The sequence below is a fragment of the Electrona antarctica genome (genome assembly GCF_951216825.1).
Source record: "Electrona antarctica genome assembly, chromosome: 22".
Lineage (NCBI taxonomy): Eukaryota > Metazoa > Chordata > Actinopteri > Myctophiformes > Myctophidae > Electrona > Electrona antarctica.
The window spans coordinates 12,213,302-12,236,027 of NC_136805.1; the positions used below are offsets into that span (position 1 = coordinate 12,213,302).

Genomic DNA, 22,726 nt, shown 5'->3' on the forward strand with positions numbered 1-22,726 from the left:
TTAATTTACAACCATAGGTATTCCCTTATTTTTTACATTATACTATTGTGATTAATTCTTCTCCCTCTACCCTTACCTGCATTTTATGCTTCACTGTAATATCTGCTACAATATCTGAATTTCCTCACACAGATCAATAACTAAGTCTATCAACATAATCAGCTGACCACTGGTGTTTCAATTCACCATTTCCCAAAAAAAGTTTAAAGCTTCTGAGCCAATAATGTTGTATCCATTTTCTCTGTCAGTCAAGTATTGTTTGAGAAAATAAATATAATGTATTAGCAATTCACAAAGGAACATGAATTGTCCTCCCTAGTAATATCAAAGCACCAGCTTTAAATTAGAAGTGTGTGCAATTTAATCTGTTAACTACAAATTAAGACTGCTGAGCCAGCTAGTCAGATGCACAAACAAAGATGGCACAACAATCTTCCGGCATTGAAATATTTTATTTCAAGCTTCCAAATCCTTTACAGTTAAGAAAAAATAAGGGTAAATGTGTTTTCCCCTTAAAACAAAACTTTTTCTTTTTTTAATTTACATTAACCGGCACAATGACAGCTTAAAAGGTATCAAAATCTAAAAAGTTCCAGTTGTCTGAAAAACAAGGCAATTTAAACACTGTAGTGTACACTGTAGTTTAAAATACTTTTTTTTAATCAGGTGTAATAGGTCTTTATCTTAAAAGTATAATGACATTCTGGTTGAACATCATTTCTTTAGACATACTGTGTGACAACAATGACATATTGGGAACACCAAAGTGTAAATGTATTAAAAAGTGAAAAGAAACATAAAATGAGCAACACCACAATCAATCATATAACGACATTTTCATATCTCAGGCGACTAAAATGTATTTTTTTTTTAAATAAACTAAAATCACGTTAATAAAATGGGGATGATACTGAATGATACTGATACCATTTTAAAATACAGCATTGACTTAACATGTCAGTGTTCATTGGATGTTCCACAGTCAAGTGGCTTGAAATGAATAAATATTCAGCGTCCCAGTTCAATGTGAAATGGCATGCATCTTTAAAAAAAGGGGTTAAAAAGATGGGTGAGATTCAAGCAAGAGTCTCTGTCAAAGCTTTAAATGTTCCCTGTGAGGGCAGAGTCCATGAGGTCATCATCCTCATTTCTCATGTAGACCGGACTGGGTCGCGAAGGGCGCTCCGAAGCCATCATGGACAGGGACGAATCTGAAGCCGAGATAGGGGACCGTGACCAGCTGTCCGTCTTCATGGGATGGGAGGAAGGCCCCATGGACATGGACGACTTCTTCTTTTCCTTGTCCCTGTCCCTCTCTCTGTCCCTGTCCCTCTCTCGTTCCCTTTCTTTCTGCTTCTTCTTCTCCTTCTTGTGTTTCTTGTGCTTCTCTCCCGAGCTGAGCGGGAGGGAGCTCATGTAGTCCTGCGGGGGGAGGGGCCTCATGCTCTGGTCGTCGTCCGAGCTCGGGCTATTCTGGTGGGACTTCTCGGCCACCGAGCTGCTTCCCGACTCGCTCTCGCTGTCGTGGTTGAGTGGCATGTAGCCCGGCGAGCGGCTGTGGCTGGGGGACGAGCGGTCGTGTTTGGGGGTGGAGCCGCTGAAAAGTGGAGAGGCCTTGAGGCTAGAGATCTGGGGCCGCATGGAGTCGCCAGAACCGTCTACGGCTTTCTGCAGGGTCACTTTGGCCTTGATGGTGGGCGAGCCGCCATCCGGCTTGCTTATGATGATTTTGGCCAGTCCGGCTCCGCTCACCCCCACCGCTTTGGGGTCAATGAGTTTCTTGTCGCCACTGCTGCCCCCCGAAACAGACACTTTGGCTTTGGCCTCTTTGTCTGGCTTTTCCCTCTTGTAGTCCCCGCCTTGGGAAGACATGCCATGTTTCGATGGACCCATGTTGGAGGGCCCGCTGCCAGGTACGTTCCCAGGACCGGGACCGGGTCCAGGCCCGCCTCCAGTGGGGCCGCTTGCAGGGGGGGCGACCTCGCAGCCGTCCTCCCCTACCCCTCCGCCTCCCACACTCTTCAGCTTGTCTATGACCGCCGTCAGGGAGGGCTTCTTGTTGCGGCTCGGAGACTTCCCTTTGGCATTGGGATTGTTGGCGTTGTTCTGACCACCGGCTCCACTGCTCCCACCTCCTCCCCCTCCTCCGCTGTTTCCTCCTCCTCCTCCTCCTCCACCACCTCCACCTCCCCCCCCGCCGCTGCTCCCACCGCCTCCTCCCCCCCCACCACCACCTCCATACTGAGACTGGGAGCCTCCTCCAGAGAAGCTCATGGAGCCGGAGGAAGACGTGGACGATGAAGAGCCAGAGGAGGAACCTCCTCCTCCCGCTGGCTTCTGAGGACCCATCCCGCCACCGGACTTGGACCCGCCCGAGCTCCCGCCTCCCGATCCCATAGGAGACTTGGCCTTGGAGGAGGGCGGAGTGCCTGGAACCGGCTGCATCTTCATGGGGGAGGAGAGCTTGTCACCGGAGCTGCCCATGCGGGAGTGTGAGGGGGATATGTTGGGCTTCATGTTTGGGTTAATGAGAGACCCGGGCGGCTTGCCACCCTGAGGCTTCATCTTGTTTGCGCCTCCTCCCGGCCCCGACATCCCATGTTTGGTGATGGGGGAAGAGCCTGGTTTACCTACCCCCATTCCCTGAGAGGAGCCTTTAGACTGGGAGGGTACGCCTCCCACTCCCACACCCCCTGGTTTGGAGCTGTTGCCCTGGGCCATGGAGCCCTCCTTGGTCTTGATCTTCCCTGAGGAAGAGGAGGAGTGTGAATGGTGGCTTTTGCTGCCGCTGGTGCTTCCTGAGCTTCCTGTGCCGCTGGTGGCAGAACTACTGGAGGTGTAGCCGCCATGGGAGGAGGTTTTCCCGCCTGAAATGCCTTTGGGGATCTGGATGGTGATCTTGGGGATGGGAGGGGTGGCACCTCCCGGAGGGGTTTGGGAGCGTCCTGAGCTACCGGGAGACTTGGAGCCTCCTCCACTCATGCTTCCTCCGGACCCCGAGCCGCCACTGGGAGGGGTGTACGCTCGCCCCCCTGAGCTGTGAGATGGCGACTTGCCATCGGGGTCGAGCTTCTTGCGTTTAGGGGGCTTGTCTTTGGACTTTCCCTCACTAGAGGGCGTCCTGCTGCGCTTCACCTGTTTTCCCTCCGTCGACATGGCTCCACCCATCCCCATGCCCGAGCCATTCCCACTGCTGCCACCGTTGTCGTCCTTCGGCCTCATGAGGCTCTGTTGTTGCTGCTGTTTCAATTTGGCTTCTGCGCTTTTGAATTCACCTCCCATCCCCCCCAGGCCCATCATGAGTGGGCTCTGCGCGCCACCTCCATGAGATGAGTGAGGTTCTCCCAAGTCTGGAGCCTGCCCTAAAAGTGGCTTACCCCCACCACTATTACCTCCAAAAACCATGCCCATGTCAAAGTCTTTAAGCGAAGGATCCGGGGTGCTCTGTCCATGCTGCGTGGGGTTTTGGGGCGTTCCTGCCGGGGTGTTCTGCTGGCTGCTGCCGCCGAAGCCCTTGACCAGGTCCATGTCTCCGTCGGCGCTTGGCGAGCTGTTATCGAAGTAGCCCTGGGAGAAGCCGTGGCCCGAGGTCAGCAGGTCAGGGTTGAAGTCGGCAGCGTCGGGAAAAAAGTTGTTGGACGAGGAGTCACTGGTGGGTGTGGCGGCGGTGGCGGCCGCCTCGGCAATGATGTCGGCGGCGTCCGTGAAGGGGTTCTCGTTGCTGTTTGGGTTGAAGATGTCTGCCGAGTCGAACACGGCGCTGCCCTGGCCGGAGCTGGAGGAGTCACGATTGGGAGTGCCGAGGGGGCCTCCGTCCTCTCCACCGCTGCCCATGTGGTGCTGTCCTGGGCCTCCGCCGTTGCCCTTGCCCGTCTGCTCCGGCAGATCCGACAGAATCTCTGTGATGTCGGCACCGATGCTGTCGGAGCTGGAGAGGCGCACCATGCGAGGCGGCAGGGTCGTCTGCTGCTGCTGCTGTTGGGACTGGACGTGTGCCTGTGCGTGGTAAGACACGCCGGGGCCGGAGGGTGGAGTTCCGCACTGGCTGGGCGCCGGGGTGATGCTATGGGGTGTGTCCAAGCCGTCACCGGGGAGATTTACATCAAAGATGGGGTTTTGGGAGGCGTCGACGTCCATTGAGAAGAGCTCGCGGTGGAAGTCGTCCTCGTGCGTGGCCTGGTGTTGGTGGTGGTGCTGCATGGAGGATGACTGCTGACCTTTCATGCCCATCCCACTACCCGCTGACCCAGGACCACCAGGCATCACCCCACTCTTCGGGCGTTTTTTCTTCCCCTTCGATCCTGAACCAGAGCAACTGCCACCCATGCTCTCGGTGCGCGGTGAGCCAGATGACGAATTCTGCCTCTCCCGCGGACTGGAGCCGTACAACGCGGCAAAGTCTTGCGTGGGGTTGTCTTTCAGCAGATTCATCAACATGGGATGGTTTTTGGTGTTGCTGGCAGGCGAAGAGGTTGGCGGTGGGGTCTGGTGGGGTTGCGGTGCTGCATTCTGGGAGCTTGGGCTTGAACCTACGCTTCCGGTTATCTGCAGCAGACTGGTGAGGATGGGATTCTGGGTGACTTTGCTGTAATCGTCAGTGTGACCCTGACCTTGTTGTTGTTGTTGCTGCTGTTGTTGCTGTTGTGATGCTCCCGGGCCGGTCGCCCCTCCCTGGCACTCTCCACCTTGGCCTTGCCCACGGGCCCCATACACAGAGCTGATGGGGCCTTGGAAGTTGGGTCCCCCGGGGGGCCCTCCTCCAGTAGGGGTGTTGGCCCCAGTGAGCCCAGGCAAGCCCATGGGGTTAGTGCCGTCACCTGCGGCCATGTTGTAGCTAGGACTCCCAGAGGGCGGCAGGTTATTCTTCACCATGATCTCCACGGTTTCAGCGATCAGGGAGAGAGCCGGCGTGTCTGCCTGGATGGTCTCTGCTTTCCTCCGGATGGCTCGCATGGTCACAGGAATGGACATACACCTGAGGAAACAAGGACACAATTAGCAATGTTGTTGCTGTATAACATAATGAGTTGGAATAATCACAAAATTAGAAGGCAGAGGAAAGACGGATCCACCTCTGAACCACTTTAGTGATGAAGTCGTCAGTGCAAATCAGAGCGTCCGAAAGGCCTTTGTACAGCTTGCAGGCCACTTGTCTGGAGTCAATCACCTCCATCACCACTGCAGAAACAGACAGTAGGCAGAGGAGAGGGCAGTTAGCATCACAAGTTACAGTAATCAATTCAACAGTACACAAACAGTTGAAATATCTATTTAACTTCATATGTTTTTTAAAAAGAGTTCATGTAGTGTAGTGATTAGTGAGGGTGCTCACCACAGACAAGGGATTCATTGACGGGGTGTTGGAAAGACACACTGAAGCTGGAGTCGGTCAGAGGACACACCTCGAACTGCAGCAGACCTAGACCTGCATGGTCTGGAGGAACAGTCACATATTCCTTCATCAACAACTGGACTCGTGTCAGTGAGTGAGTGACTATAGTTCTATTATTTCTTACTTTCTCAGAAGAACATCATTTAATGCATTTTTTTTTTAAATGCATAACTTGAAAAAAATCACCGTGCTCACAATGTGTCACTGTGCTGCTACACCCAATGTCACTCTAATTTACTAACTAAGAAACAATGTAGCAACTGTGCCACCTAGTGGCAGTAAAGCAAAACAGGGAATATGTTCCATGACAGTCACACTGCAATGCGTTGTGGATCTGCTACCTTCAGAAGCTATTACATAACTACCATTTCTACATACTATTTCTATCTGGTTAGCATCAACAAGAAAACTCCTCCTGCAGTCTCTGCAAATTCCGCTTTTCTCAAAATGACATTGATACAGTGACATTGAAGACTCCATTAAAGCAGGCTTGTTGAGTGGAACCAGTGACGTTTTCTCATTCATCCGACCGGCCATCCACTACCTTACCCTCTTTGATGGATGTGTGCTTGACACAGCTGCCGACCAGGGTGTTGTAGGCCGCTTGGTGGCGGATGATGTCGAGCAGTGCCGGCACCTGGGCCGGGTGGCGGAAGGGGATCCTGGACACCAGCGCCCCCTGCAGGGAGCGTCCGTCCTGCACCGGTGCGTCTCCGTTCAGGAAGTAGCAGTGCTGCTGGTCTGGCAGTGACTGAGGAGGAAGTGAGAGGGAGAGAGAACAATGTGAACAAACAATGTGCGCTTGACACAAAACTGTAGTCCGTTTGAAGATATTTATTTTTGAGTGGTGCAAACCACTCCAACAACCAGCTTTGTCTGTATGTTTGTGTACCTGTGTACGTGTCTGTGTACGTGTCCGTGCACAAGTGAGCATGGTTGCTATGGTTAGTTTGTGACGTCACTGACATAGCTGATCAGACTATGTAAGACCTTGCACCACTCAGTTCACACGGGTGTGATTTTTTTTAATATAAAAAGGTAAAAACTGTCGGCTGCATAATTGCCGATACCAAAGTCAAATAGAAAAGTCAAATATATAGATATGTATAAGTCAAATAAACCGATATATCGGTCAGCTACTGTATAAATGTATGTGAGCTTCAAAACCAGACAGTGTGTGTGCGTGTGTGTTTACTTACAGAGTAGAAGTGCATGTTGTGTGATGGAGGTGGAAGAGGACTGCCTTCCTCCAGAAGCTGTCGTTGGCTGTGAACAATAAGCTGGTATAGAGGACACAGAGTGGGGGAGCTGTCAAACACTGGGATGCCTGCAAGGAGATGGACAGAGAACACACACATCAGCAAAGACTTCATCCAAAGAATCACAGCATTCCATCCTGAAATGCATAGAAAAATCTGATAATGCATTACCAACTCACCAATTATTATTACCATTTATCAATCTCACAATACTAATACCATTGGGAAAATGAAATCCCCTTAATGTTGCCATTATGACAGGGTTGCACTGTGTCTGTGACCCACAGTAATATATTTATTTGTTTAATGTGTACTTGTGTAGCAAGATGAAGCTAGATGAATTAACTGTAGTTTGTGTCTTTTAATGTTTTCTTTTCATTTTTATAGCTGCTATTCTGGACAGGGCTCCCACAAATGAGAGCTTGTATGTCAACAGGATTTACCTCCATAAATAAAGGTAAAATGGTAAATGGTGCACTTATCTAGCACCTTTATCCAAAGCTTTGCCCATTCACACACCGACGGCAGAGGAAACCATGCAAGGCACCAACCTGCTCATCGGAAGCAATTAGGAGTTCAGTGTCTTGCTCAAGGACACTTCAACACTAACCCAAGTGGAGCCGGGGATCGAACTGAGCCGCGGCCGCTCTACCTCCTGAGCCACTGTGGCCTTGGGTCTAAAGGTCTAATAATAATTTCCTATACCTATATCGCTATTTTACATAGAACAAAGTCTATAGGATTTAAGTAACTTGTTTCTCAACGTTCGGTCTGGGGACCACCAGGTTGTCCAAATGAACATGTCTGTAACTCCGAGAGTGTACAGATGGCAACCAATGGACCCGTAAGGTGATCCTCGGACCAGACGTTGAGAACCAGTGGTTTAAGTGGTATAACCCTAGCCTGGTTAATAAACCAGACCGAATCAGCCGTTGGCAAAAAAAAGTTGCCTACCAGCGGATTACGGTCTGGCGAGGCTCAGTAGCACGCCTCTTTCCTACAGCAGAGAACAGGTCGGACCAATCGGGACACGGTATGCAATATAGGCGGGCTTTGGTGCAGTGACGTTCAATGCTTGAGACCTTTGACTGACAGTAGCTCTGACCAATTGCGTCAAAGAGAAAATGTTCCCCGGGAAATGAAATCCAAGTGGAGCCAGCCCAGACTGATATACCGCGACAGTGTTGTGTGATATTAGTCTGGTTTATTAGCCAGGCTAGTATAACCCACCAGTAGCAGAGCCCATTCTCTGTATGAATGACAGAGAGAACGGCATGGGTCGGTTCATCTTCAGGAAGAAGCAGGCTGGCAGGTCCACACAGTTGGAGTTGGTCACTGAGGAAAAGGAGGGCGTCCTGAAACACACACACATGTTTGTCTTAGTGTACAGGTACCCCAACCCTGAAGCCGAACAAGGCTAAGCTTGTAGATCTGCTATTTTTGGTGAGCGACATCAACGCATAAAAATAAATCGGGCATAACTCTAACCCCATCTCTAAATGCCTAATACGAACCCTAAACCCAAACTGAATATTTTCCTAATTCAACTCTCAGAATGATGGTTTCTCAAATTCTACTATACTTGAGGGGGCAATTAGCCCCTGCAAGTATAGTAATAAAGGGGGCACGGTGGCACAGTCGGTAGTGCTGTCGCCTCACAGCTAGAAGGTCCTGGGTTCAATTCCCGCTGGGGGCATGTTCTCTCCTCCGCATCATCAGTGTCCATACACAAAGCAGGGTTGGCTAAAGAGCCTTTCTGTGTGGAGTTTGCATGTTCTCCCCGTATCCCTTAGGGTAGGTACGCTCACAAAAAACATGCAGTAATCCTGGTCTCTAAACTACCTCCCCCTGGCCAGCCGGGGCGCCTGATGGAGGGGAAAGGAACTGGTCGGAATAACGTGTTCCTTCCACATGCTACGTCCGGACGGGGAAACTCCCCCCCCCCCGTCAGGTGAAAAGAAGACTCCTCATGCATAGAAGAGGCATGAAGTCAGTCCGCTGCCCCCCCAGGATGGCAGAGGAAGTGTAGCGCCCAGGATTACATTAGATAATTGACATTGACAAAATGGGTTGCAAAATCTTGGGATAACATATTTTTTAAATATATACACATACACACACGAACGATGTATTGTGTAAATAATATTGATTTATTTCCACGTTCCAGTGCAGGAGAGAAGTGAAGGGGGTGTGTTGGGATTGTCTTACCCTTTGTTGTCGACAGGATGGGAGCCAGTGATGAGCGGAGCGATGGGAAGCTTGAACACAGAGGAGGTTCCCTCCACAGACACAGACACGCTGATGCCCAGGGACCGGGGCACTGGGAGGGTGCAAAAACAACAGGACCAAGTTAACAGACACGCTGATGCCCAGGGACCGGGGCACTGGGAGGGTGCAAAAACAACAGGACCAAGTTAACACAGACACGCTGATGCCCAGGGACCGGGGCACTGGGAGGGTGCAAAAACAACAGGACCAAGTTAACAGGAATTCCTTTTCAGCTCAAGACCTAAAATAATTATTTTTCCGTCTTCTGTGGACCCAAACTTACAAAAATACATTAATAATGAACCACTTAAACCGCATTTAGTGAAAATACACAATTTACAAGCTCAGGATTAGCTCGTGATGCAAGCTTGTAGATCTGCTATTACCATTTTTTGTTTGTGTGTGTGTTTTCTTTTTTGGGAAATTCATTTGAAAAAATTTCAGATTCATTGTCGTTTTCTATTTGGAAAATCTTGAATTATTTTTATTTTTTTATGTAGGAAATATGGGTCCTATAAAAATGTGTTCATGACCCAGAAATAGGCCCAACCCATTGTTTGGTGCAATAAAACACATGACGGGGCATAGAAAGAGAGGCAACATGAAGGCTTCTGCTAGGTTCTCACGCTTTATGTTTCCAGGACATAACGGTTCCAAATTATGCAAGGATGTATGCCTAAGAAGTCTTTAGTCACGGTAATTTGCATGCTGAAGTGCCATTGCAGGGAAAAGAAACGCTGACCAGGAAGAAGAAATGGCCCTTGGGGAATAATACAGATTTACTCTAATAGGACTATTACTGCAAAGCAGCTTCATGTGTTCTCCAGCAGTCTGCGTAGGGGCATGGAGATGAGCAGATATGCTGTGTGTAATGTTGGATCATTTAACCATATGAACCCTAGCATCCCTATTCTAGGCTTGTTGGAATAGGGGAATATTCGGAGAGAAAAAATAAGCAAGTTTGTGTAAAAACAAGTAAGGGGCCAAATACAGATCCCCGGGGGACCGTTTTGATAAAATTAAAATGAAATAAGACAAAATTCAACCTATAAAAGTGAACAGATAAGACAAGTGGTTAAGTTTTGTTTTCTGGAACTGGCCAATACACCAATAATATATCGACATCATGTTATGAGACTAGATAGTGAAAGTGACATAAGTGTTTTCTTGGTTTTAAAGACTGCATTATAGTAAAGCGATATAATGTTTACCCTGACTGTTCGAGCTCTTCTATACATTTTATAGACTCATGCAGAACCTCATTTCAAAAGACTTTGTAGCAGGGAGGGACTGCCAATACAAGATTTGTGTTGTTAATACATTTAAAAAATATACAGCAAAACAAAGCACACATTTATTGAAGATCTTTTTTAAATAGCAGATATCTTCTAGAACTCACAACGTGCAATGTGACGTGTAGATCGGCTATTCAAATATCCAGGGTTAAAATGTTTAAACATCCCCACAAATATCGTTAGAGGTATTTGTTCAAAGATATTTTTTTTATTTTGTCCATATCCCCAACCCTATACATGCAAATATCATCACATAAATCATGCAGTCACCATTAGTGTCTGTGAAGTTAAGCTGCGTGCCTGTTTCTTCAAAAACATCGTACGGAGACACGTAACACTGCAGAGAAACAAGATGGCCGCCGCTGCGGGGCGCCAGCAGGCCCACACTGCCGTGGAGAATGGTCTCCACTGTGTTAGCGTTGGTTGCTAACCTGGAAAGCACAGGAAAAGACTTGAATTAAGAGGTTATGCTGAGGAGATTAATTAAATTTATCAACCTGCAGGTTTAGGCAAGTTAGAATAACGACATTTTAATGCTACTCAGAATTAAATTTAACCACTTGAACCCTAGCATCCCACAAAAATAACAGATGTTATTCACGGATTTGAACTCGTTATGGCCATTCACAAATACAATGTAATACTGTTATGGAAATAATATATGTCCATCCGGGTGAATGTATATCTTAGAAGTTTATTCAGAAGAACAGCAACGAGCAAACAACATCTCTCAGTCTACCAGGCTTAGCCTGTATCACTCAAACTTTCTCTCTCAGTACATCTCTCTCTCGTCGTCTCCATCCCACTAGCCTCCCTCAGCTTCTCCGTAAGTCCTCCCTTATACCCCAGAAGCAAGTCCACAGATAAACATGACCTTCACAAAGGTACAATACAATCCAGAGACGCCCTGACTCTCTTGGCTGTCCGCCCCCCTCCTGAGACAGGAACTACCTAGTGATACCTATTCAGGCCCAGCAGGGTCTCATAACAAACAATAGGTGTGACATGGTCTTTTACATACAGCTTGATCAAAGGGTTGATTGGATTAAGACAGGCTTTCAGGCCAAGGTGTCGTTGCTCACAGACACGACCAGACAGACTAGCATGGAACAATAATACTATACATATTTCCCACAACAATACTTATCTTATTTTCTTTGTCTGTGGCATTTTTAGGAACTTTGAAGCATGAATTTTTATTTTAAATGTCTAAATAAAGACAAATATATAATATAACATTGACAAATCATTTTTGTCTTCTGATTTCTGAACACAGGCTAGGGGAGAAGTTAACTTGATATATTTGCTGGCCCTTCTTGAGGGAGAGGATTATGTTGAGGTGTAACCACTTACACCTTATTCATTTCCTTGACCACAGCCAAGGGCTCTATAACGGGTCGCCTACTTTTCCCATATACACCAAATCTCTCAGCCAAAAATATCAATTCCCAACACGTCGCAATGCGTTATGAGCTTTTATATCTGCTTTTCCGGCTTGCCAAATGTTTCCAACCCTTGGAGCACCCCAGTCTTACATCTGAAAAAAAGCTGAGACCAGCTACATGTGTGACACACATGAGTGCACACACACACTTGTGCTTAACAACTTATGCCCTGTATAGTTCTCATACGATGAATAGCAAAAATAGCAAATCACAAGTTCACAATGCATCAAACAAGGCCTCTGTGATCTTTGCCCCCAACTCCAGGCTCGGGCACAGGTTGGGAAACACTGGGTTAATGAACTGACCTGAACATGTGCATCATCTTGGTGAGGTCCAGTTCCAGGGACTGCAGTGCAAGGTACATCTTGGTTTTTAGCTTACTGGAACACACAATGACAGCAAGAGAATCACACATCGGGGGGAGAATAATGTTACACTACAGGTATTTGTCCCCAGTATCATTTGAATCAATACCAGCGTTTCATTGCAGATACAAGTCCAATTACTGAACTTTCTATTATTGGTCGACATCAAAAGGTCAGGGCAATCAATCACTTTGATTGATCAACAGACTTATGCGATCAATTTGGGGCATAATAGATTTTCCTTTTTTTAAGATGTAACCCATTGTGAGAAAGCCAACATCTCTTGATCTCTCTCTTATCAAGCTTCAGTTTCTATATTGGATTTTATTGTTGGAGAAATGCTCTGGCTCTGATAACCAGAAGCCTGTATCAATAAGTGCACTGAAGTGATGAAACAAAAGTGCAAGTCCAAGTCCATATCCAGTGCCCAACCCATGCTACATCAGCAACACGTCAGCCATTCTAAATTATCAAGAGAATGAAGCATTAAACTTCATGATTCTGCAGAATTGTACTTGGCGGCATGCACTGTTCTGTAACCAACCTCCTCATTAAATAAGATCTTTATCCATTCAAATAAATATCTTAGTTGTATTGTCTTAAATAAAGCTATTTTCACCTTCTTCTTTTTTTACAAATTTCATGACATGCCCAAAAAGAGATTGATTATGAATTGATACTTTTATTTAGTTATCAGTTATAGATTATGTCTTAGAATTGATTAACTGTTGCACAATCTACTTACTTGTCCCCAGGAAGTTTGTACAGATTGACCAGTCCCTTCAGGTGTTTGGAGAACTCTTCAAAACTCTTCTCCCTGAAGAGGCAGAAGATAAAGATGACTACTGTCCAACATATTTCTCAACAATTTCACCCTAAATGTATCATACAACTTGTTGCGACCAAAGGTCGCAGTTAGCTATGAAACCTTGCGTTTTTGTCACGTCATGTCACAGACAATTTTGTCACTCAATTTGTCACGTCACATCATAAATTGTGCCCAGGCCTTGTGACCTCACTATGACAACAGGGATGATAGTAAAATCCCCATACATGGGGAAAGCCCCCATATATTGTGCACAGGTCTCTTGACATCACTACATCATCATCATTTGACTGATACCTGTCCATTTAAACTCTAGACGGGCCTGCCCCAAAGTTATTTGTGCAGCCGCGCCGGGCAGCCGGCGAAAACTAGAATTTTCAACAGGCCCGAAGATTAAGGCCTACCCTACCTGTGCCCTCATCAAACCCTGTACACTCAAGACAGTACAGGCCAGTGCACGCCTGTGGGCGTCTCGCCCCCAGACGTCTTACTGGTATTGTGCTGTGTGCATTGTGTTTCTCTCACCTCAGGTGCTGGATCAGCTCGGGACAGCTCTGTGAGCAACAAAACCAAAAAAGGGGAATAATTCAATCAAAGATTATGACGAATCTTTTACACTATGCAAACAAATATGTTAATAATAGGAATAATGAGTGAAAACACATCGCTTCATATAATCCATCGATAACATAATAAACATGGGTGGAATTCAATACGCGTTGTAGAGCTGCTATTTCAGTGTGCGACAAAGGCCCGCAACTAAGTATAAACCGGGCTTTAGTGGTACTGACCGCAGGGTTCTCTCCATGATGAGCCACCTTGACATCCACCAGCTGTCCACTGGTGTCCAAATGGACTTCCACGTAAAACATGTCTGACGTGATGTAACACTCTGTCCCCGATGGACTGAGATGGGAGCCCAGCCTGGAAGACAGACAGAGACAGATCAGATACAACTGGGTTGATAGGATGATGTGAATCAATATATACACTGCACAGCCCCTACGTGGTACAATGTTTGTGATTTAGTATGAAAGAAGCATTAAAGAGACAATTAAATGCTATACAGTGTACTCCAAATGGAAACAGAAATAATTCTATAGTTAACTAAATGGAAATAGAGCACATGTGGACAGAGTACAATTTAGGCATTTGGCAGACGCTCTTTATCCAGAGTGAATTACAATAAGCAAGGTAAACACATGCAGAGAGAGTGTAGTGCCTCAGTAAACCAGGATCACAGGTAAACCAAGAACCTAGCATCCGTTTAAACAATACACTATTAACACATTCCCTGCGGATCACGCTATTCCTGACTTTTTTCCCCCATCGTCTTTTCCTGCGGAACATGCTATTCTCGACTTTTGTTTTATATGTTGTATTCACGTTTTTCTGGTTGCAAAAGGGGTGAAGTGGCCCTTTAAGTCTGCATGCCATGGCAATCAAGGCTAGGTGCTACAGGCTAAGGTGGGAGCCTGAAGAGGTGAGTTTTCAGATTACGGCGGTGTCAGTGACAAATTAAGAGTGAAGCTGCAGTTCTAACAGCAATGGAGAGATTGTTCCTCAGTTTGGGAGCCAGGAGAGAGAAGACTCAGGGATGTGTGGATCTTTCTCCCAGATGTTTAGGGAAGGTTCAGACAGTTTCCCTGTGTTAGCTGATCTAAGGTCACATTCCCACCTAATACTTCGGTAGACTCGATGCGAATGGGAGGAGAATTGGGACTTCTTGCATATTTAATTTACTGCGGTTTGCCTTCACACTGTCATCCGCAGCAATTGGAAACGCAGCAGGGGGACCTTTATCAATGTGTTCCATTCATAAACTATAGCCTACACAGTGAAATCTATGGTGATCAAAATTTCAAATTATACTCATAACGTGCATGTGTCGTGCCGTCTGGGACTGGACCCCCCCCCCCCCCCCTCTCTCTCTCTATACGCACGCAGCCACGCACTGTTCTTTTGGGCATGGAAGGAACAGCGCTGAGCGCACTGATATAACAGACAGCAGCGCAAAAATGTTTACAAGTTTATCGAGATGAAAGTCCCTACTCCCCAGTCCCCACACAGTGACAGCACTCCATGTTTACGGCACGCACAGACAGACAGACAGACAGACATAATATGCTGTAGGCTATAATACACTGCAGTGTTTTTATGTGTTTCCTTAAGCAATTGATTAATGTACTCTCCTAATTTCGATCAGGGCTTCAGTCTCCTCATTCGACCACGTCTATCCACGATTCCACGGTAACGGGACATCTTTGTGCTGCGTAAAATATGCCTTCTCCGTCTCCAACTGCGTTCAGCTCCTCACCCGCCCGTTTGCTTCATTTCCTTTATTTACTGCGGATTGCATTCACACCTGCACCGAATCGTAATCAAGTGCGAAGCGAAACCCCCGTTTTTGCTCGGAGTAGAATGCGGTTCTTTGATACGCATTAGGATTCGAATGAGGCTTCACACCTGCCAAACGAAGTGCACTTTCTGACAATGCGCAGCAGGATTCGTTTTAATCGCAGCAAAGCTTTCTGGTGTGAATGTCACCTAAGTGAGCAGGAGGGGTTGTAGAGTTGGATTAGGCTTTGAAGGTATGGGGGTGCGATTTGTAGGCCAACATCAGACTTTAATTTGTACTCCATCAGAGTCAGACAGAAATATAATCACTTTCCTGACAAACAATAACCTGAAGGGTGAAGCTTGTGGCTTTGTTTTAGCTCCACGTCCACGGCCAGGCAGGCAGTGAAAGGACGAGAGTAAAGAAGCAGAAAGAAGACTTACTGGTTCTGCCGTGCAATGGACTCCAGACGATCTGTCATGGAGGCAAGAGATGATACTGGGAAAGAAAACAAACAAAAAAGAAAAAACATATGAACACAGGAAATTAACAAATTGGATCCCCCAGTGTGACCATTGGGTGGTCCATAGAAACAGCACTGTGAACTACTACTGGTCCTTATTCACTTGTGTGAGAAACATTTACCCATATTGCTACTGCAGACTCTACAGTCCATAGTGTGTAGTGTATTACATCATATCATAGGCAATCCATGAATAAATTACATCCATATTTCATCCGTTTACGTTTTTTCATAAATTATGTTGTATTTTGGGGGAAGTTAACCGGACAGAGGAACCCCCCTGCAACAATACTATACTGCAACAATGTCACAGAGTGACATTCCTTGATGTGCAAACACAATATTTGTCAATAAAATCATTTGGATTCTGATCTCATACGCAGACTTTTATCAAACAAAGCAATGTTTTAAAGTACTGTGCTCACCTGTCAGCGCTTTCTGCAGGGTCTCCAGGCAGGTTAACAAGAGCTGGCGGCCTGCCGGGTTCAGAACGCCACGTTTCTCCTGCAGACAAGGAGTGGATCCATAAGAAGGCATGCAGAATATAGGGCAAAATATATAGAAAGATTAGAAACTGAAATTTACTACCAATAGCCAATAAATAAATGTTGCTTCATGTAGGTTAACTACAAGAAACTTGCTTCTAGACATCTCACCTCCTGCAGAGCCACACCAATAAAAACACCAGCTATTATACATAATCTATCGTCCCTTTATTGATTGGTGCAAGGACTTTCCCGAGGCCAATTACTACAATACCCAGAATTCTCCACTCTAGCTCCACAACATTATTCCTCACCAGCAGTCTTGCCAGCTAACAGACTGCAGAACAAAGGTGAAGGAAGTTGAACATTTAATATGGTTTGGCGTAGCCGCAATTTGCAACTCTAGATTTTTTTATAATGGGATGAATCTAGAGTTGCAATACCCTCCATTGACTCCCCATTCATCCAATTTCCACGTTGGGGTACGTATATATACGGACTTGGGATATGACGCCACCTAGTGTCGACGTACGACACCACCTAGTGTTGACGTATGTATACGGACTTGGGAAAGAAAGAATTAACCATGTTCACAACTTCCAGACGATATAGTTGGGAGCAACGTCATTGGTTATTCTACGTAATGACATCAATCAACAACAGCACAACCATATCCTTTATAATGATTCATCAACTACATAAAAACAACATTCAGCAACTTTTACCAATGGATGAAGCTGCATCTAAGAACTTCTGATCTTAAGTTTTGACTGCTGCCTAGCTTGCGGGATTCAATTATTATTTTGAGGGGGAGAACAATAGTAATCAGTTCTTTGACTGGCCAACAACCCCTGTGCGGATTTGAACTGGAACCAATAAGTTATAGTGCAAACATTATGACTGTTTCACAGAAAGACTTTACAAATACAACTTGATCCACACTGTGAGAAATGTTCTGCTGGACGGAACATCTGCATCCACCAAAAAGATCAAAATATGCTGCTGTGTCAGTGGAGCACAAGCTGTACGCCTTTGGAGAATTCTGTGACGGTGGCAGGACACTTACTGATGTGAATGTTTTCAACACATTGTCTCTACGCTGGGTGAAGTTAGTAACAACTGGGAAAAGAGGGCACCCATTTGAGGTCGACATCAGTCTTATTGGGTACACACTTGTGCTGATAGAACACATCGTCTACATCTTGGGAAGGTGTTCTGACACAAAGGGGTGGCACTATGTGCTGTATGCATTTGATGTGGACACCCACAGATGGTTCAAGCCTAAGATTTCTGGAACTGTACCAGCGCCGAGGATCCACCACTCAGCCTGTGTCTTGGGGAAGGTTATGTATGTTATCTATGGAGGATACATCACTGGACAGCGAGGACAAAGCCTCGTGTCTACACTTACTAATGACATCTACAAGTTGGATACCTCCACAATGGTCTGGTCCTTAATCAACACCACCAAAGGCACTCATCCATGGGCTTCTTGGCGTCACTCTGCAACCATCATCGGGACAAAGATGTTTCTGTTTGGGGGCGGTGAGGACGGAGGAGGCTACAGCAAAACCAGAGTGTTTGACACGGAGACTAACTGTTGGCTGACCACGCCTTCTGCACAGCCTCATCCAGAAATTCGCTGGTGTCACTCAGCCTTTGTCTACAATGGAGAGCTGTACATATTTGGTGGCATCAAAATAGAGTACTTCAATGATCTGTGGAAATTAAATCCAGAGACCTTCTCCTGGATGAAGGTTGAACTCAAGGGGAAACGCCCCAATAGGATGTATAACATGTGCTGTTGCATGGTAGGAGATCGTGCTTTCCTCTTCGGAGGAGACGACGCACCCACGGCCAATGTCCTGTGCATCTTGGACTTCCGTCCTAGTCTTAAGACATTATGCAAGCTAGCAGTTATTCAGTATGAACTGCAGCAGTTGGAACTTCCACATAACATCAGGTGGGAACTAGCAGCCATGACTTCAAACATGCTACAGTAAAAAACACTGTACAACAATAAATTAAATATAAAATAATTAGGGATCGACCGATTATCGGCAACGGACGATTTTCGGCTTCGATATTCATAATTACTTGTGCAAGCAGAGCGTGCGAAAAATCACACCTGTGTGAAGTGAGTGGTACAACTCCGTGTGGGGGTTCCCGGGGGAGTCCCAGACCCACAGGAACGCACCCAGGGTGCCGGCCCGGTTCCGGCGAGTCGCCCCGCATCCAAAACGTAGGGAAATGACAGAGTTACCATGTGGGGGTCCCCGGGGGTGGGGGGGGGGGGGGGGGGAGTTCCAGAGTTCCAGACCCCCAGGAAATGACAGACTTACCGTGTGCCGGTCCCTCTACTGTACCCTCTACTGTACTGTACTGGCACACCCGAAATCATCATATATACAGTTAATATGTGCGTGTGTGTTTGTGTGTGTGTTAGGTTGCGCACAGGTGGTGAATACTGAAAAACTGCTTGTATTAAACAACTCACCAACATTGCAGCTCTAGGCCAAGCTTGAATTATTCTCTTTCAATCTGCCAAGCTTGTTTTTCATAAGAATCCACCGTAGACATGTTATGAGCTACTTTCTCTGCAGGTGATTCTTTTTCAAAGTGTTGGAGTTTGGAAGCACTCGTCGTAAGTCACTGAACGGCCCTGCGTACCACCTGTTTCGAATTTGCACATAATGCAGGAGGCAGCAGCGTGACCCGTTAATAAAAACGAGTGCTTCCAAACTCCAACACTTGACAGAAAGTAGCTCATAACATGTCTTGTCTACGGTGGGTTTTTTTTAATGTTGGCGAGTTTAACGTTTTTTAATACAAGCAGATCGCAAACGCAAATTGGATGAATGGGGAGTCAATGGAGGGTATTGCAACTCTAGATTCATCCCATTATAAAAAAATCTAGAGTTGCAAATTGCGGCTAGGTTTGGAGTTGGTCTGCAGCAACTGAAATCCTGCCAGTAGTTCTTCCACCACCCTTTCAGGTCAGAACATCACTGGGTGGGTGGCAGAAATAAATTAGGCTGCTACAGTGAGTACATTGGCAAGCAATAAGTATTGGCTGTTATATAGACATTATAACCCTATGACTAAAAATAATACGCTTGAGAATCAGCAATTTGAAGTGCAGTTCAGTCATTGACAACACACGACTGAAAACAGTGGGTCAGGTCATAAACAACAGAAACAGCACTGTGAAGTGTGAACTGAATCATAAGCGGTTGTTTTGTCTCACCATGGCCTGTCGGACCACCTTGCTGGTCTCCAGCCATGGCCGAGAAGCGTTGTGTTTGCCATGAAGCCTCTCCAGCAGGGCAACCATCCGGGTCTGCTTTTCAGCCTCTGCAACACAGTGGACAGACGTCAAGATAAGACACCAGGCAAAAACAGACACAATATATGTTCACAATGTTCAGACTCAGAAATCCAGTTCTTCCACGAAGATAGTGGGGGCATAGATAGGTAATCTTCTGACCACTGATGAACACAGGTCAAAAGGAAAAGCAACACATAAGTGATTATGGCTTATATTCCTTATCATTGTTCAACGATTCAATTAAACATTAATCAACATCTCCTGAATAAGAAACACCACAAAAATATCATTCTACCATCTGAGAAACATTTCCAAAGTCCGACCATTTCTGTCCCAACATGATACAGAGAAACTAATTCACTGTTTTATTACCAGCAGGCTTGACTACTGTAATGCTCCTGTCTGGCTTACCTAAAAAAATCACACCCGTGTGAACTGAGTGGTGTAAGGTTTTATATAGCATGATCAGCTGTGGTCTGACGTAATGATCAGCTCTGATCTGACGTAATGAAACCACACCCGGATGTGATTTCACAACTGGCTTTTTTTGTGCAGAAAAAATGAGCATGGTTGCTACGGTCATCCAGTTCACCCGGGTGTGATTTAATTACGTCAGAAATTATTTTGAACATAGCAACCATGCTCATTTTTTCTGCACAAAAAAGCCAGTTGTAGGAGTGGTTTACACCACTCAAAAACCATTGGTCGGTTACAACTGGTCCAAAACGCAGCTGCCCGCGTGCTGACAAAGATTAAACGTAGAGCACACATTACACCGATTTTAAAGTCCCTGCATTGGTTGCCTATACATTTTAGAATAGATTTTAAAATTCTTTTACTTGTTTTTAAAACATTGAATGGAAATGCACCGGTCTATTTTTCTGAAATGCTACCTAAATATGTGCCCGGCAGACCCCTTAGATCCTCTAGTGCTGGTCTCCTAGAGATCACAGAGACCCCAAACACAAAGAAATATGGAGAAGCCGCCTTTAGCTACTATGCCCCTGTGCTGTGGAACAGCCTGCCAAGGGATCTACGGTTCTCTGAATCTGTGGACATTTTTAAACGAAATCTTAAAACACACCTTTTTAGCATTGCTTTTAACTAGATCATTGCATGTCCCTTTCCTGTTTTAGTCGCTCATTTTTGTTTTGTTATTACTATGTACTTGATGCTCTCTTGTTGTGTTTTGCTTTTTCTTGTTTTATTTTTGCTCTTACTGTAAAGCACTTTGAACTGCACTCGTTGTATGAAATGTGCTATATAAATAAAGATTGATTGATTGATTGAATATTTAAAAATGCCATACTGTTAACTAAAGTGTCATGTCTCTAGAGTTGTTATCTTTTGGAAGACTGTCTAGCGTCTGCCTACTGGATACTGTAAGTGAACGGTTAGCTATTTTGCTAGCTACAGTAATCTATGGCTTCAGCTAACTTGCCAGTCAGATAACTTAGTAAACTTACCCGGACAAAGTACCAATAATTAACTATCTATGTTAGGAGTTCATGATGCCTGACGTAGCCAGTTAAATTAGTAAGTTTGGTTTGACCCAAGAGCAATGTAAGTAACCACTTTTTAAGAAACAGTCTATTGTTTACTTGATGAGCACAGCTACTGTTAGCTTGCGTTAGCATGCCTTGCTGGGGGGTGGCTAAAGAATAGATTACAAACGTAAAATTTATGAACATAATATCTTATAATGACCTGTTCCTTCCTCGGTTTTGAGCCTCTCTCCGTGGGCCTGGCTCACTCCTTGTTGAGCCGACAGAGAGAGCTCTCTAGCCGGGCTACTGCTCTGCAGTGGAGCCCCAGACACCGCCGCCATGTTCACTGCCATCGTATGACTGTTGTGTTAACTATTGGCCCTCATCGGCTCCCGTAGACCTCAATGGTACGTCAATATTGGTGCCCTGTCGTCTCTGCTGAACCCTAATGTCCACCACTCAGTCATCAGCACGAATATCAATGTTATTTACTGTGCGCAATGAATATCCAGACCAGTTATACATTTAGTGATTTAACAATAGATGTATTGCTAATGTAAACAGACTCCATAGCGTTAGGACTCGGAGTTCTCTGGTTTATGCTATGGAGAGAGGACGTACAGTGACTTCTGGGGTCACAGAATTCGATAGCAGTTCAATTTCACTGTAACACATGGAGGTCTATTTGCGCGACGCGCCGGGTCTTGCTACAAGCGAAAGGTGAAAGGTAAGCACAACACATTTATGTAGTTTTGATTGCTGCATGAATGTGGGAAAAGTGGAAAATGTATGTTTCAAGTTCGTTTTTTCGTGGGTGTGTGTTTGAACTGATTAGAAGTATTTAAAATGTCCACATTTTAAACTGAATGGATATCGAGTCTCGACTGAGTTAGACCTAGAATGCCTGTGATCATTTAATTAACTTCGTAAATTTTCATGTATCATAGGCATAGATCCCTTGCTACTGTCCCTGGTTGAATTCAATTGTGTGCGGCCTGAATGTGATAAATGCTCCGTTTGTACTCACCCATTAAATAATTCCAAAGACGTGGAGTGAAATATGGTCCTCTAGTTTTATATCCACGTGAAAGTTCTGGTACAAAACGTGTATTTAGTCAATTATCTCCACTTTTTCAAGAGATGCACACGGACGTCTTTCTCTCCGGGCGAGGGGGGACCGGAATGATCGATGAACTGATTTTACGAATACGTCCTGTTTACCCAAGGGGCCAGTGAGGCTATTCAACGTTGAAGCTCTCCTCCCTAGTGGTAGGAGGAGGGACTACAGGCGGACCCGTGGATTCATGACCGGGAAACCCCGTGCAGCTGGGCTTTAACATTGAGCGCTCGGTTGCACTTCCGCATTTGACCACCAAAATGTGGTGGTCAAATGCGGAAGTAGACGTTCTCAGACGGTACTTCCGGCAGTCTTCCGGGTGCTTCAAAACGCCACTGAGCAACTTCCACTGACATGAATAGCTGGGGGGGGGGCGGAGCTTCACCCAAAGCCCAAACCGAAACTAGGGTTTTTTTAACCCCAGGGGCTCACTGGGGACAGGGAGAAACTCCTTATATGGTCAGCACACTTTATAGTAGGGAGGATTATCCAAAAAATAAGAAAAAATAAGTGATAGTTGAATTAAGTGAAATCACTGAATGTACCTTTAAAAGGTAAAACATCACATAATACCAATATTTGGAGTCTGAGATAATTA

At 45.8% G+C, this 22,726-nt stretch overlaps 1 protein-coding gene across 2 annotated transcripts; it reads right to left on the bottom strand.

Moving 5' to 3' along the window:
* Positions 1-433: 433 nt before the first annotated feature.
* Positions 434-22,177, bottom strand: med1 (mediator complex subunit 1). 2 transcript variants are annotated; one of them, XM_079492992.1, is made up of 16 exons: positions 22,039-22,177; positions 19,444-19,550; positions 16,137-16,215; positions 15,632-15,686; positions 13,642-13,774; positions 13,376-13,404; positions 12,770-12,841; positions 11,965-12,039; positions 10,485-10,645; positions 8,860-8,971; positions 7,882-8,006; positions 6,592-6,719; positions 5,942-6,143; positions 5,333-5,434; positions 5,073-5,178; positions 434-4,975 (listed from the first exon to the last, which is right to left on the bottom strand). In XM_079492992.1, exons 1-16 carry the CDS (start codon positions 22,040-22,042, stop codon positions 1,102-1,104), a joined length of 5,364 nt encoding a protein of 1,787 aa, XP_079349118.1. In that variant the 5' UTR covers positions 22,043-22,177; the 3' UTR covers positions 434-1,101. The 2 variants fall into 2 exon arrangements, with proteins under 2 accessions (XP_079349118.1, XP_079349117.1); XM_079492991.1 differs by lacking the exon at positions 22,039-22,177 and adding an exon at positions 21,232-21,549.
* Between the last annotated feature and the right edge of the window lie 549 nt (positions 22,178-22,726).

Bases quoted from the DNA above. Each gene is read 5' to 3' on its own strand.
- med1 (XM_079492991.1), bottom strand. From the start codon at position 21,364: ATGGCAGTGAACATGGCGGCGGTGTCTGGGGCTCCACTGCAGAGCAGT. The intron at 13,405-13,641 runs GTCAGTACCACT...TGTTGCTCACAG, and splicing joins ATCATGGAGAGAACCCTGCG to AGCTGTCCCGAGCTGATCCA. The intron at 12,040-12,769 runs GTAAGTAGATTG...TGTGTGTTCCAG, and splicing joins TACAAACTTCCTGGGGACAA to TAAGCTAAAAACCAAGATGT.